Consider the following 14,466-nt stretch of genomic DNA (forward strand, 5'->3'; position numbering starts at 1 on the left):
TTGTTATTTTAACACAGGGTTATTTTATTGATTATTAGGTCCTATTGATTTTATTATTGGTTTATTTTTGTATCATATGACTGCTGTTTCATTTTCTCTGTGTACAGCACTTTGGTCCTGTGGATGTTTAATGTGCTCTATAAATAAAATTAGTATGGTATGGTATGGTATGGTATGACCAAGGTTACAGAACATCCCACCAAAACCTAAAGCTTAGGAAGCAGCTTAGTGGGGTCACTACAAAGGGACATGGCTGCTGAAAGGAGCAGATTACACAGCTGAATTGTATATGACTAACCTTATACTTTATTATACTTACCAATAACAAATATGAACTGTTGTGCTTTTTGAATTTTGGAAAATCTGTCATATGAAAATTAATGAGTGTTTCCCTTTCTTCTGTTATTTTGCTTTATGTGGTCTACAAAAGAACACCTCTTCACTGAAGATGACCCACTCTGATTACCTGCCATTAAGCTTTATGGAAATTCAGTGTAGATCCTGCCCTAGTTTGAATTAAGCAATCTGGAATACTCTAAAAGAAAATAAAGCCAAAATAGCATTTTCTAATTGCTTTAAAAAAATGTATTTTAACAATTTAATATAAAGTCCAAACTACGTTTACACACATCCTTTCATAGTGACCCATGTTATAGAATTACACCTACCAGGACTTTCAAGGACTTTACAGCTTCCATAAGGATCCTCCAAGAAGAGAAACAGCGTAGTGGTGGACAACATTTTCAGAAACCAAAGGTTTCTAGAAAGAAAACGACTATGTTGCACCTAAAGAAACACTTCACATAGGAGCTGATTCAGATGGCCATCCTGTTAAGTCTATGCGGAGTAAGATTGAATGTGGGACTAGAGCCGTACCTGCCTCGTTCTTGGCATGAGATGATTCTGGGTCAGACCTTTGCACTGACCAAAACACAATTCCACAACCTCCACAACCAGCACAGCTTGAATCCCAAGACTGTGGACCTGGAGCAGTTTTTCACAGCACGCAGGCTGTTAGGCTGGGTCCATTCTCTGGACAGGATACAGGTAAAGAAACATGTCGGCTTCCTTTCTGAAGGTGCATTCTGATACATTTACAGTACAAGCATTCTTAGAGGCAGGGTGTTTGTCAGTCTTATTGGTACAGGTTTCCTTTGTTGGACACTCATGTGAATGCATATGAACAAATTGTGTTCTGTTATCTTATTGGAGAAATATCTGAATACAACTTACATGAAACACCTAGGGGATTATAAACAATTCTTCATTTATAGTGCCGGTCAAAGTTTTACACACTGTCATTATCTGCATGAATCTCATATTAATTTGAAGTTTTTAATGTTTTTTTTAACCAATTTGTCAGCTCAAGCATAAAAAAAAAGATTTCTCCACAACTCGCAAAGAAACATTTAGCCAATTGGGGTGCATGTTTATATTTGAGTCTGTAGGTATAAATTTTAGAATTGCAAGAAATCCACTAGAAATGTATATGTGCTCCCAAGTTTTGGTTTTTAGATTCACTCAAGATGTTTGTTGTATGTAAACCTTTGACCACCAGTCTATCTTCTTCAATACAAAAAAGCTCTTATATATTTTACAAATAATTTACCAGCTGTTCAGTTCAAACACTTGACAATTGCATGAAATATGTACAATGAAGTCATGTTAAGTTCTCTTAACAAAGAAAAAAAAAACGAACACATTAAAAATAGATTGCCATGAGAGGATCACGGTGTCTCATTGTGTTTTATTACTAGTATAGTTCTCATTCTATTTCTAATTAATTTCACATAGCTTATGCTTGTAAAAAGCCTTTATCTAAGGTGTTTATTTACAGGTTCCTCAGACAGAGCTGGAGACATGGTTGGTCCAGCGGGAACCAGGTTCTCTACTTGGGGGATTTCCTGAACAGTCCTCCCTGATAGAGAGTGTCCAAACTGAGCCAACAGTGGAGCAAGGAGCTGTACTGGGTAGTCTGGAGGAAGATGAGGTATTTCAGATTAATTCACTGTATATTGTAAAGCATAAATTGTCTGTGTTTTAGCATTTATGAACGAAACTAGCATTCCCAGTTTACTGGGAATGAAACTGCTGGGTTGAATATTTTACTGGTTTACTTGCCCAGTCCTTCATAAAATTTAAACTAATCCAGCCATAGGCTAATTTAACACCATGGAGTTCAGTTAGGGGTTTGACACAGTTTACTGGGTTTAGTTTTCAACCAAAAATCATTGGTTGAAGTGACTTAAGGTCTACTGCTAAGGCTACCAAATTGTGGTCTGAAAAGAATGACCTATAGAATCGAACATAATAGAAATAGCCTTTATTGTCCCACAGTGGGGAAATTCAGTTGTTAGCAGCAATGCAAAAGGCATATGGAATCATTCAGGCATCACAAGCATAAAAAACATTAAAAATTAAAAAGTAACAGTAGACTGTGCTGTTAAAGAAAAAAAAAACATTAGAAAAAGAAATACTTTACAGTTATTAAAAATGGCATAATCAGAATAAATTAAATGTGCAACTAAGTAGGGTGATTTGAAAATTTACAAAATGCTCATTTGTAATTGAGCCTCTAAAGGAAAATCAGTCATGTTTGGGTTAAAATTAATACTTCCTATTTTCAGGTAAATGTTCATTAAAAAATTACAAAGTAATAACCTATAAAATATTATAGCATTTGTTTTGTGGTAAAGAATTATTAATGTGAAGATTTGACAACATACAATTAAAAAAGCATATAAAAATGTTGATATTAATCTTTTACATATACCAGGCTATAATAACCAGATCATAAATAATCCAGTTTGCAGGAAGGGTATTGAAAAGAAATTATGTAATGTGTTTGCGGACCATAAAATGGAGTGGCATTTTGACAAAAATATGGCAATTTAAGGGCGAAAAATGTAAAACAAAATATTATATATTTTATAGGCATTATTAGGACTCATGCTGGTTTAAACTTTTAAGAAAAAAAGTGTTATAGCTAATTTTTTATGAGCATGTGTTTGTGCCCTTTCATAAGGGATTTAGAAAATATGACACTGCAAAAAACAATAATGCAAAGAAATTTGTTTGGCTGCTAATGTTTTATGTATACCAGGCTCCAATAATCAAATTATAAATAATAAAATTACATGATTTAAACTGAAAATAGATCATTTGTGTTTCATCCTAGGAAAAAAATTACACATTTCAAAATTTCAGTTATGTGGATGTTTAATGGACTGAATTTATATAGAGCTTTCATGGTCATATGGACCAGTCAAAACGCTTCACACCACATTTACCCATTCACCCGATCTCATGCATTCATAGATCAAACCCGGGGCTGAGTGGGTTGCCCAGGGGCGCATCAAAATATAGTAGGAGGAAAGTGGAATCAAAGTCACAACTTTTGAGTTGCAAAACAACTACTCCACCCACTGAGCCAAAGTCACCTGAACTGATTATGTTAATAATAATTCATCCAGTTTTAGGGCTTAACTTTACTGGGGCACATTTTGTGCAGCTAAAAACAACAATAATGTTGCAAATTTTCAAGCTAAAAAATATAGCTTTGTTAGTCCCCATTTATGACCAATTATTTGGTCCCAGTGTGAATATTGAATATGGCTGGGACTAGCCCGTGCTAACTACAGAGTAGGTAAAAGGTTAATATTATTTTAAATAACCAAGATGGCTCTCTGAAGATAACACAACCCATTGACATTAACTGTATTACTATAGATCATCATTTTAGCATCTCAACATTTCTTATTTCATCCAGGGGAAGGCCTTCATTGAAGTCTGGTCAGGCTCTTGAATAGTTCAAAATGCTGTCATGAATGAATGATGAGCGCCTTCTAGTTCTCTAATCCTTCAAACTGAGTCACAAATTTTGGCCCAATGTTTGCTTAAAACTAACTTCTATGACAGTGACAGAAATGCAGCATTTAGGTTAAAGAAATAACCCAGAAGTTTTTTGTGTAAGATATTCAATTGTGTTAACTGAAACAGCTTGTGATTTCACTGTGACTGATATGAATAAATAAATAATAATAAGAATAAGAATACTCGTACACATACTCGTCGTCTTCCACTTTATCCGGGACCAGGTCATGGGGGCAGCAGACTCAGCAGACGCCCAGACGTCCCTCTCCCCAGACACCTCCTCCAGATCCTCCGGGGGGAGCCCAAGGCGTTCCCAGAGACATAGTCCCTCCAGCGTGTCCTGGGCCGTCCCCTGGACCTCCTCCTGGTGGGACGTGCCTAGAACACCTCCCGAGGAAGGCGTCCAGGAGGCATCCGGTATAGATGCCCGAGCCACCTCAACTGGCTCCTCTTGATGTGGAGGAGCAGCGGCTATACTCCGAGCCCCTCCTGGATGGCCGAGCTCCTCACCCTATCTCTAAGGGAGTGCCCAGCCACCCTACGGAGGAAGCTCATTCCGGCCGCTTGTATCCGGGATCTCGTTCTTTCGGTCATGACCCAAAGTTCATGGCCATAGGTGAGGGTAGGAACGTAGACCGACCGGTAAATCGAGAGCTTCGCTTTTCGGCTCAGCTCTCTCTTCACCACAACGGACCGGCACAGCGCCCCCATTACTGCGGCAGCCGCACCGATCCGTCTGTCGATCTCCCGCTCCATTCTTCCCTCCCTCCTGAACAAGACCCCGAGATACTTAAACTCCTCCACTTGAGGTAGGAACTCCCCTCCAACCTGAAGAGGACAAGCCACCCTTTTCCGGTCGAGAACCATGGCCTCGCCCCTGGAGGAGCCAATAAGAAGAATAGGAATAGTAAATAAGAATATTTGCAGTGTTATGTTGAAAAGTGTCTACTCTATAATAAAAATTGCTTGGTTTTTAACACCTCTGCAATGCTCTGTTCAAGATTCATTTGTAAACCTTAGGAGTGACTCTCTGAAACACTACAGTGGTTGCCAGGATACCAGTAACCCTCCATAATCCAGGGAGTGAACTAATGTAATGGTTTTGTTTTGGATAGTGACAAAACCTGAACTTGGAGGCATGTGAGACACTGAGTGAGGCAGATGAGTCACCAGCCAACCTCACTCCAGTATAGATGATGTCACTGGAAAAACAAAGCAATGGAGTCAGTTTGCCTGTAACACAACAGAGTGGAAACACCTTGCAAATTAGATTTTTTAGCTGCTGTTGTTTTCTGTATTTCACACTTTGACTTGATTGTGGAGTAAAAAATAGAAATCAAAGATTAACGTATGTTTAATTACAATAACATGTGTTTCCATTGCTGCATTTTTAGATATGATGCAGCCTATGTTATCTCCTAGCTATTCTGCATGTTCAGACTTTCATGTTTTAGTTAATCAATTTACTTTTTAAATGTCCTTAAGTCCAAAAAGACACTGCAGCTGTAGGAATCTATAGCAACGTTTTCATCACTGTTAATCAAAACTCCAAACATAACTTCCAGGTCACCCGTATGTAGGTCACCCATGTAAAAATGGCAAGCGTGACCAATGTTGTCCGTACAGTGCAATCAACCAACATAACTTCCACAGTCAGCCTTTTTAAAGCTCTGGGTTGAAGCAAATAAATAATACAGAAACAGGCTGATAATCAGTTCATGTGGCCTTAACCTCCATGTTCCTATTTGCTTGGCCTTCTTAGCAATACTACAGACTATATTACTTTGTATACAGCTATAAACACACATCCTGACCAAACACAAATCTGCCTCAACATTCAGTGAACAAATTAATTCTATCAAACCTAGATAGCACATATGTTCATCCACAAGGATCAAGTTCCACAACGTCAGAGTTGTTTTTGCCAGATTATTATGGAACATTTGTGCATATTGTTGTGTTCATTGGGTAAGGTTAACCCTAACCCCACCCCTGTTAATCTAACAATTTCAAAAGGTTACAGAGCCATTTTAAGGCTGTCGAACTCCAGTGTAGTGCAGAGAGACCCATTATTAACAAATGGGGAGTAGTGTAGTAGTGGTGAACCTTCCAAGGAATGGCCAGCCAGCCAAAGGTATTTAAAAAACTCATATAGGAGGTCACAAAATAACCTAGAACAACATCTGAAGCACTGCAGGTCTCACTTACAGTTACGATTAGTGTTTGTAATTCGACTCAGTGTTGACACTAAAAGAACAAGGCCTGTGTTACATTTGTAAAAAGACCTTTTCATGATCCCAAAAACTTTTAGGAAAATTTTCTAGGAACCGATGAGACAAATGTGGAACATTTTGAAAGGTGTGCATCATGTCGCACCTGGCATAATAGTAACAGAATTTCAGACAAAGAACATTACACTGACTTCCTGTAATTGATGGTGCCATGAATTCTGCTCTTAAGTCAAAAATCCTTTGCTTGTGACTTTTAGCTGAAGTTTACTTGAGTGCAAGACAATGATCCAAGGCACACCAGCAAGCTCCCCTCTTGATGGCTTACAAAGTCAAAACTTAAATCTGGCTGTGATGCAGTGGTATGACCCAACGTGGCTAATTTAAAGCAACTCTTCAAAGAAGAGGCGGCCAAAATTCCTCCAAAGGATCTAAAACATTCAATACTGGTTACCACAAACGCTTGAATGCAGTTTCCGCTGCCAAGGGTGGCACAACCTGTTATCTGCACTTTGTTAATAACTCGGGTTATATTTGTTTTACATAAAAATGTGTTTGATAACCTGAAACAGTTGTGTGACTAAAATTTTGTCCAAGGCTGCTCTGTTGGGTGGGATAAGTGTCTGAATACGAGCTGAACTGCTTTTCTCACACAGAGGAGACAGCTACAACACACAGCGATCTTGAGCAGGTTGTTCTACTGGTCATGCTTCCTTTAAATGAAAGTCTACAGCAGTATTTTTAAATCTTTCTCATGTATTAAATATCAGTATCAGGCTCGCAACCCAACAGCCATACAGTCGTATATAACATTCCTTATTTGCATTTTCCCAAGCTTGTGACTGGCTGTCATGTTTTGAAACTTGATCACGACACCATCACATCTTGACTTGTATTTATATGTCGGAGTTTTGCAATCCAGCCTGTTTATTCCTGTTACCTATAATCACAAACAAGCCAAAGCTTTCATATGTAAACATGTGAAAAAGTGTCAGCTGATCTGTCCTTTCATCTATTCTGCTGTCTTTCATTAAATGTGCCGACCCATTGCTGTTTATTTTATGTCCTCTAAAGTTTCTTACATGTAATGTTCAATTCATTACATCCTTCGATTTAGACAGACCAGATACGTTGGATGAAATGATAGGGTTGAATCTTGAACTGTAATTCCTAAATATAACAAGGTGTCTATCATTTGCAACATTTTTAAATAGTTGCCTTTCCAGTCCCACTGACAGCTGTTAACAAAGGTTATGAACAATAAGTAAAACTTAGATGTCTTCTGGATGCCATTGGTTTGCCAATTGGTTTCGCTACAATTTCGCTTAGGTATGAGTGTGTGTGTGCATGGTTGTTTGTCGCATGTCTCTATGTTGATGTAATCTGCCTCTAGCCGAATGTCCACTGGAGATAGACACCAGCTCCTCAGCAGCCCTGCAAGGATAGGTGTGTACAGATCATAAAAGGATGAATTAGTTTCAAAGGCTGTTAATAGAGACTGTTTTCTTCACATGGCAACACTAACCACAGCCCCTACCTTCTTCTTCCAATAGTCTTCTGTGTTTTGCAGAAGTGGAACTAGACTTTAATCCAAAGAGAGGCCAGAGGGTGGGCAAGGCTTTAACAGGGGGTCCATATAATAATAAAGAAAAATATTCTGTTTCTCTAACCTGGGGCCTAAAGAGCATGCCATCTTTTGAATGTCATGTCATTGTCTAGCCTCTGTGTTTTTGAAAAATATGCAATTTAAAAGTGTTGCTTCCCTGAACTGCAAAACCGTAGACCAGATAACACAAAGAAGAAGTGTTTGTATCCTTTATGAAAGTATTTATGTAGTCATGTACTTATTTTATAATTATCGCTTATCTTTAGTGTACATCTGTGTAGTTCTACATACCAGTCACTGTGTTGCTGATACACATACATTTTACTAGAGAGGCACAAATGTTTCTCATTGTAAACATGCATTTTGTCTTTTCCTGTCAATCACCTTAGGTGGCACCTGGACTGTCCATTCAGGTTCCAGAGGTGGGCAATGCTACCCTTGCCACCCCTCTAGCTCCATCCCAGGTGTTTTGGCACTTATTTAGAGCTATATTTAACTCCTCTTTTGTCCTATAGAGAATTGATGTTGACAGAAGTAGTGAATGGGAATCCCAATCCTCTGACACTGAAACCATACTGTCTTCCAATATGATCACTGAAAATCAGCCACTGGCCCTGGAACTGGAACTCCACTGGCAGGATCTAATGGACATCTTGGAGCCTGAGGTGAGGGACAGAATTAGAATTGATGGAAATGTGTTGAAAATTAGCATGTCTGCCGGAGCAATGCATCTGTTTTATGCCAATGTGTTTGTATATTCCATATTAAAAAAAAAATATATATATATACAGGTCCTTCTCAAAAAATTAGCATATTGTGATAAAGTTCATTATTTTCTATAATGTAATGATGAAAATTTAACATTCATATATTTTAGATTCATTGCACACTAACTGAAATATTTCAGGTCTTTTATTGTCTTAATACGGATGATTTTGGCATACAGCTCATGAAAACCCAAAATTCCTATCTCACAAAATTAGCATATTTCATCCGACCAATAAAGAAAAGTGTTTTTAATACAAAAAATATCAACCTTCAAATAATCATGTACAGTTATGCACTCAATACTTGGTCGGGAATCCTTTGGCAGAAATGACTGCTTCAATGCGGCGTGGCATGGAGGCAATCAGCCTGTGGCACTGCTGAGGTCTTATGGAGGCCCAGGATGCTTCGATAGCGGCCTTTAGCTCATCCAGAGTGTTGGGTCTTGAGTCTCTCAACGTTCTCTTCACAATATCCCACAGATTCTCTATGGGGTTCAGGTCAGGAGAGTTGGCAGGCCAATTGAGCACAGTGATACCATGATCAGTAAACCATTTACCAGTGGTTTTGGCACTGTGAGCAGGTGCCAGGTCGTGCTGAAAATGAAATCTTCATCTCCATAAAGCTTTTCAGCAGATGGAAGCATGAAGTGCTTCAAAATCTCCTGATAGCTAGCTGCATTGACCCTGCCCTTGATAAAACACAGTGGACCAACACCAGCAGCTGACACGGCACCCCAGACCATCACTGACTGTTGGTACTTGACACTGGACTTCTGGCATTTTGGCATTTCCTTCTCCCCAGTCTTCCACCAGACTCTGGCACCTTGATTTCCGAATGACATGCAGAATTTGCTTTCATCCGAAAAAAGTACTTTGGACCACTGAGCAACAGTCCAGTGCTGCTTCTCTGTAGCCCAGGTCTGGGGAATGCGGCACCTGTAGCCCATTTCCTGCACACGCCTGTGCACGGTGGCTCTGGATGTTTCTACTCCAGACTCAGTCCACTGCTTCCGCAGGTCCCCCAAGGTCTGGAATCGGCCCTTCTCCACAATCTTCCTCAGGGTCCGGTCACCTCTTCTCGTTGTGCAGCGTTTTCTGCCACACTTTTTCCTTCCCACGGACTTCCCACTGAGGTGCCTTGATACAGCACTCTGGGAACAGCCTATTCGTTCAGAAATTTCTTTCTGTGTCTTACGCTCTTGCTTGATGGTGTCAATAGTGGCCTTCTGGACAGCAGTCAGGTCGGCAGTCTTACCCATGATTGGGGTTTTGAGTGATGAACCAGGCTGGGAGTTTTAAAGGCCTCAGGAATCTTTTGCAGGTGTTTAGAGTTAACTCGTTGATTCAGATGATTAGGTTCATAGCTCGTTTAGAGACCCTTTTAATGATATGCTAATTTTGTGAGATAGGAATTTTGGGTTTTCATGAGCTGTATGCCAAAATCATCCGTATTAAGACAATAAAAGACCTGAAATATTTCAGTTAGTGTGCAATGAATCTAAAATATATGAATGTTAAATTTTCATTATGATATTATGGAAAATAATGAACTTTATCACAATATGCTAATATTTTGAGAAGGACCTGTATTTGATGAACAGTAAGATGAGAAAATATACAAGCCATAAAAAATCTTAAAAGATCATAAATAAAAACTCAAATGAAAATGTAATCTTGTATTTGTAGAATAAAGATGTAGAAATGATGGCCTCTTTAAACCACCTAACTGAGTCAAGAACCCCTGCAGCTGAAGCTCTGCCCCAATGCCTAAGCTTTGGTGGCAATGCTGGAACAGTGGCTCATCAAATGGACCTTCTCACAGGGACTCTCTTGCAGCATGGTAAGTTACATTCCAAACTGGCACCTGTAGGATTTTCGACACAATCATCTTTAAACCTTTAACTTCTTAGATATGTGGAAAAACCTCCAACTACATCACAAAACACAGGAAAAGGTGACAAAGTTAATCTTGAATCTAATTCTGATTTCAAAGATTTTTATGTTGAAAGTAGACCACATTTTTCATTAGCTGAAAAACGGGAAGAAAAGGAGCAGAAATTTTAAAGATGTCATAAAGTCAAAGGTTTTGGTATACTGTCACAGCTATGGTATGACCTGGTAAATCTCAAAATTCCCTTTTTTCCAAAATGTCTTTTGTTTGTTTTTAGATTTGTTAGGGACTCCTGACCAGTTGGAGCAGCAGCCGGTCCTTCTTCCCCTGACTCCTAGTGATAAGTTGGAAGACCACAGTTCAGCGCTGAACACAGGGGTCACTTTAGAAAACTCCAATATGGACTCCTGGACAATTCCTTCAAACTACACAGAGCTGCTGGGAGAAAATCCCGCACAAGACTTTGACAAAGGAATAAATGCTGAAGTGAACTTGACAACCTTCAGCATGAACCTGTTAACACAAGATGTTACCACCTTCAGCTCTGACTTTCACTTGTATGACCTGAACACTCCTAGTTACAGCAAAGCTTCAAAAGGGAGTGATTTAAACCGAGACTTAAACCGAGGAACATCATCCAGTGTGTTGGATAAGGAATATGCAGACAGTCTTCCCAGCACAATTAGTGACCTCTCTGAGGATTTTAACAACCTGGAAGACATAAACCTGTTGAATGAAGCACTGGAGGAAGGATTCAGTCCTGAGATGGAAGCCAAGCTTGAAGAAGAAGCCTACCGACATTGTGAAGGAGCCCATCAGGGAAGTGACAGCGCTGGCAACTGGATGGAAGATCAGAGGCAGCCTAATATACAAGACGGTAATTTGAGAGAGTACAGTGACTCTCAAAAGAATACATTCCCCTGTTAAAATGCCAGGCTTTTGATGTATTAAATAAGGCCACGATAAGTCATTTCGAAATTAACAATTCTGTTAGAAGGAAAAAATTAAAAAGTGCAATAAGTGTGCGCACTCTTAAATTGTGGAAGCACTTCTTTACTCAGTGTCAGCAGTCAGTCTCCTTTGGTTGGTGTTTTTCTAGCAACTTCTGTCCTAATTTGGGAAAATCTTCCTTCTTTACCTTGCAAATGTTCTCAAAATGTATCACATTGTAAGGACATCTCTTGTATAACCCTCTTCAGGTGATCCCACAGATCTTCTGTTTTATTAGTTCTGGATTCTGGCTAAGCCAATACAAACATTTTAATTGTCCTCTCACCATGTCATTCTTTGCTTGATTTGGATGAAGGCTTGACTCATTGTGATGCTCAAAGCTGAAAACTCTCTTCCCGCGTCAAAAAAACCACAGATCGATCATGACAGATCATGATGACCATGCCCACCATATTTCACTGTGGGCATTGTTTTTGTGTCAAACTTACATTTTGGAACTGTGGCACAAAGTTCAAGTTGTGTGTCATTATACCATGACACATGCAACGTTTAGAGAAATTTTAGGTCGGATGTTTTGTTCAATATACAAAGCTTCTGTCTTGCAGCCTATCTTTTTACTCCAGATGTAGAGAATGTAGAAAATAATCGCAGGTAGAGCAACCAGTACTTGGCCGAAAGCCCTGCAGCTCCTTTGGTGCTAATGTAATATGGAAAGTGTAAAGTCAAAAAGACTAAATCCCAGAGATGAATCAGAAAGGTGCTTCATTACTGTATTAGTTTAAGGGTGTGTACACTTATGCAGCTGGGTTATTGCAGCCATTTAATTTTTTTATTCTCTGAACAGATTTGTTTGAATTTCACGGGATGTATATTGTTAGATATTATCTTTAAATGCTTTATTTTATTTCACAAAAACCTTTCATTTTACCAGGAGTGCGTACTTTAGATGTCATTTATTTAACTATTCAGTTTAATTACATTGGAGACAATGTTAAAATATTCAAGCTCTCAAGAAAAAAACTGTAAAGCTTTTTTGACCTTTCCATCCTTACAGGGGGCTGAGTGGAGACAGACTCAGACTCCGGCCTGTCTTTGGACTTCATCCACAGCCCTTCTTCTTTTATTGTTTCTGAAGGCTCAGCAGATGATTCCTCTTCTTCTGTTTAAATAAATTCTTCTTCATCCTGTGTGTCAGATGTGGAAAATTTCTTTTCTGACGAGGATTGCAGCAACAAGGGAGGCTTAGCTGGATCAGATTCAGAAGTGGAAGTGACCATCAAGCAAGAGGAGGTGGAAGAAGAGGAGATGGGAGCTGTGGGAGGAGTTTTTCCTGCACATGGTATGCCACTGTTCCGTGCCAGCCATGAGGATTACAAACCGTTTCACAGCTTCTCCTGGCTGGAACATATAGGCCATGACCATACCTACAACAACCAGCCTTTGTCCTCATCATCTTCTCCCGCTCGGAGGAGGATGCCCTCAGAACCGACCAAATCTGCTGTCAGACATGAGAAAGACAGGCCAAATCACCGCTCCTCTTCCAGTCTGGTTTCAGAAGCTAAAATCCAGAACAGAGATGAACAGCGATCACAAGCCCTCCGGATCCCTTTCTTGTATGATCTCATTGTCAACATGCCAGTGGAGGAGTTTAACGACCTGCTGACCAGCTACCAACTCAGCAAGGAGCAGCTGACCCTCATCAGGGACATACAACGGCGTGGAAAGAATAAGATCGCTGCACAGAACTGCAGGAAGAGGAAGCAAGATGTTCTGCTTACATTAGAAGATGACTTGAAAGCACTGAGAACCCACCAGTCACAGTTGCTAAATGAAAAACAGAACAGCTTTATGCATTTGCAGGACATGAAGAGTAGATTTGGAATGTCGTACCAGGAAATCTTCTCCAAGCTGAAGGACGATGATGGGAGACCACTGGATGCTAGAGAATACATGCTTTGTTTTAGACCTAACGATACAGTCACCGTGGTTTCACTGAGAGCAAATCACAACAGCAATAAACATAGAGATATAAAGAAGAGCAGGTGAATATGCCAGAAGAACTGAGTAGGTTAAACCCCTGGCAAGATAAACTTTCAACAAGGACTTGCATGAGAAACAACTTGGGAATTAACAAAATTCCACAAAAAACTCAAAAACCAGGAATTTAAATTTGTTACACATCCAAACCTAACCCAGTTCACATCCTCTAGGCTTTTTTGTTACAAAGATAATGATGAGTTAAACATAAATCAAAGATAAAAGCCCTTCAGTCTTTCAGTAATTACGATTTTTATATCTTAGATACTTTGATTCAAATGAATCAAACCCAAAAAATGATCATCCTGATGTTAGTAAATCTGTAATACATGCGCTGCTCCGCTTTCTCAGTGTAAACATTTCATAAGAGATGTTGATCTTTAGAGAACAGGGAATCCCTGCTTCTGGGAGTAGCAATGAAATATTCTGTTAAACAGAGCAAGGTACTGATTACTGTCAGCACGTAGCGGCCAGGTGGAAATATAGACAGCAAAGATAAGCTTTTCACTTGCAGTATATTGCAAAGACACGCCATTAAGGGGCAGACCCTGGATCAACCATGGATCTACAGTTCTTGGAGTAACCACAAGCCATTATGTTGTTTAGGCTCCAGCACTGAAGAACTGAAGCTATTTAAGACTATAAATTTCAGCTGTTTTGCAACTTTTTTGTATTGTGTGTAATTTTATCCTGGTTTTTGATTTTACCTGTAATATTTGGTGGTAAAAAACAATAATGCATCAATGAAATTCAGAAGTGAAGGCTGATCACTTTGTGCAGTGATTTGTAAGTAGCACGCAACAGACTGCAGGATTGCCAAGAACTTACTGTAGAAATGTGTTTATTTTGTTACAAACTATTTGTTAAAGTATAAAATACAAATATACTTTATCAACCATAGCACTCTACTTTGACTCAATTACTCCAACCTGTGCTTGTTAATGCAGACCTTTAAACTCTAACGTTTTTGAACCAGGCTACCACTTCTCCACAGCAAGATAACCTCTCAATGTTCTTTATGATCTAAAATACTTTCAACTCACTGTGGCTTCTGCACTGTGGTTGCTGGGTCGTTCCCCTGGGACTCTCCCCTGATCTTCTCTGGGGGTATTG

The 14,466-nt window shown here is 39.4% G+C and overlaps 2 protein-coding genes across 4 annotated transcripts; both read left to right on the top strand.

The window, feature by feature from the left end:
* The first annotated feature begins 283 nt into the window (after window positions 1–283).
* On the top strand, window positions 284–13,139 carry LOC124864603 (endoplasmic reticulum membrane sensor NFE2L1-like). Of its 3 annotated transcripts, XM_047359447.1 has the most exons (7): window positions 284–1,047; window positions 1,838–1,990; window positions 8,097–8,129; window positions 8,223–8,372; window positions 10,161–10,314; window positions 10,643–11,242; window positions 12,371–13,139. In XM_047359447.1, exons 1-7 carry the CDS (start codon window positions 820–822, stop codon window positions 12,376–12,378), a joined length of 1,326 nt encoding a protein of 441 aa, XP_047215403.1. In that variant the 5' UTR covers window positions 284–819; the 3' UTR covers window positions 12,379–13,139. The 3 variants fall into 3 exon arrangements, with proteins under 3 accessions (XP_047215403.1, XP_047215401.1, XP_047215402.1); XM_047359445.1 differs by lacking the exon at window positions 12,371–13,139 and having other exon boundaries at window positions 10,643–11,708; XM_047359446.1 differs by lacking the exons at window positions 8,097–8,129; window positions 12,371–13,139 and having other exon boundaries at window positions 10,643–11,708.
* Window positions 12,622–14,245, top strand: LOC124864104 (endoplasmic reticulum membrane sensor NFE2L1-like). Its single transcript, XM_047358733.1, has one exon. The coding sequence runs from the start codon at window positions 12,622–12,624 to the stop codon at window positions 13,360–13,362; it is 741 nt and encodes a 246-aa protein (XP_047214689.1). The 3' UTR covers window positions 13,363–14,245.
* The last annotated feature ends 221 nt before the right edge of the window (window positions 14,246–14,466 follow it).

The sequence above is a fragment of the Girardinichthys multiradiatus genome, chromosome Y (assembly GCF_021462225.1).
Source record: "Girardinichthys multiradiatus isolate DD_20200921_A chromosome Y, DD_fGirMul_XY1, whole genome shotgun sequence".
In the NCBI taxonomy this organism is placed as follows: domain Eukaryota; kingdom Metazoa; phylum Chordata; class Actinopteri; order Cyprinodontiformes; family Goodeidae; genus Girardinichthys; species Girardinichthys multiradiatus.

What these genes read in the sequence shown, in the direction of transcription:
- LOC124864603 (XM_047359445.1), top strand. Translation starts at nt 820, where the DNA reads ATGGCCATCCTGTTAAGTCTATGCGGAGTAAGATTGAATGTGGGACTA. An exon ending in GTAGTCTGGAGGAAGATGAG is followed by an intron (nt 1,991 to 8,096) that starts GTATTTCAGATT and finishes CAATCACCTTAG; the next exon opens with GTGGCACCTGGACTGTCCAT. An exon ending in TGTCCATTCAGGTTCCAGAG is followed by an intron (nt 8,130 to 8,222) that starts GTGGGCAATGCT and finishes TTTGTCCTATAG; the next exon opens with AGAATTGATGTTGACAGAAG.
- LOC124864104 (XM_047358733.1), top strand. Translation starts at nt 12,622, where the DNA reads ATGGGAGCTGTGGGAGGAGTTTTTCCTGCACATGGTATGCCACTGTTC.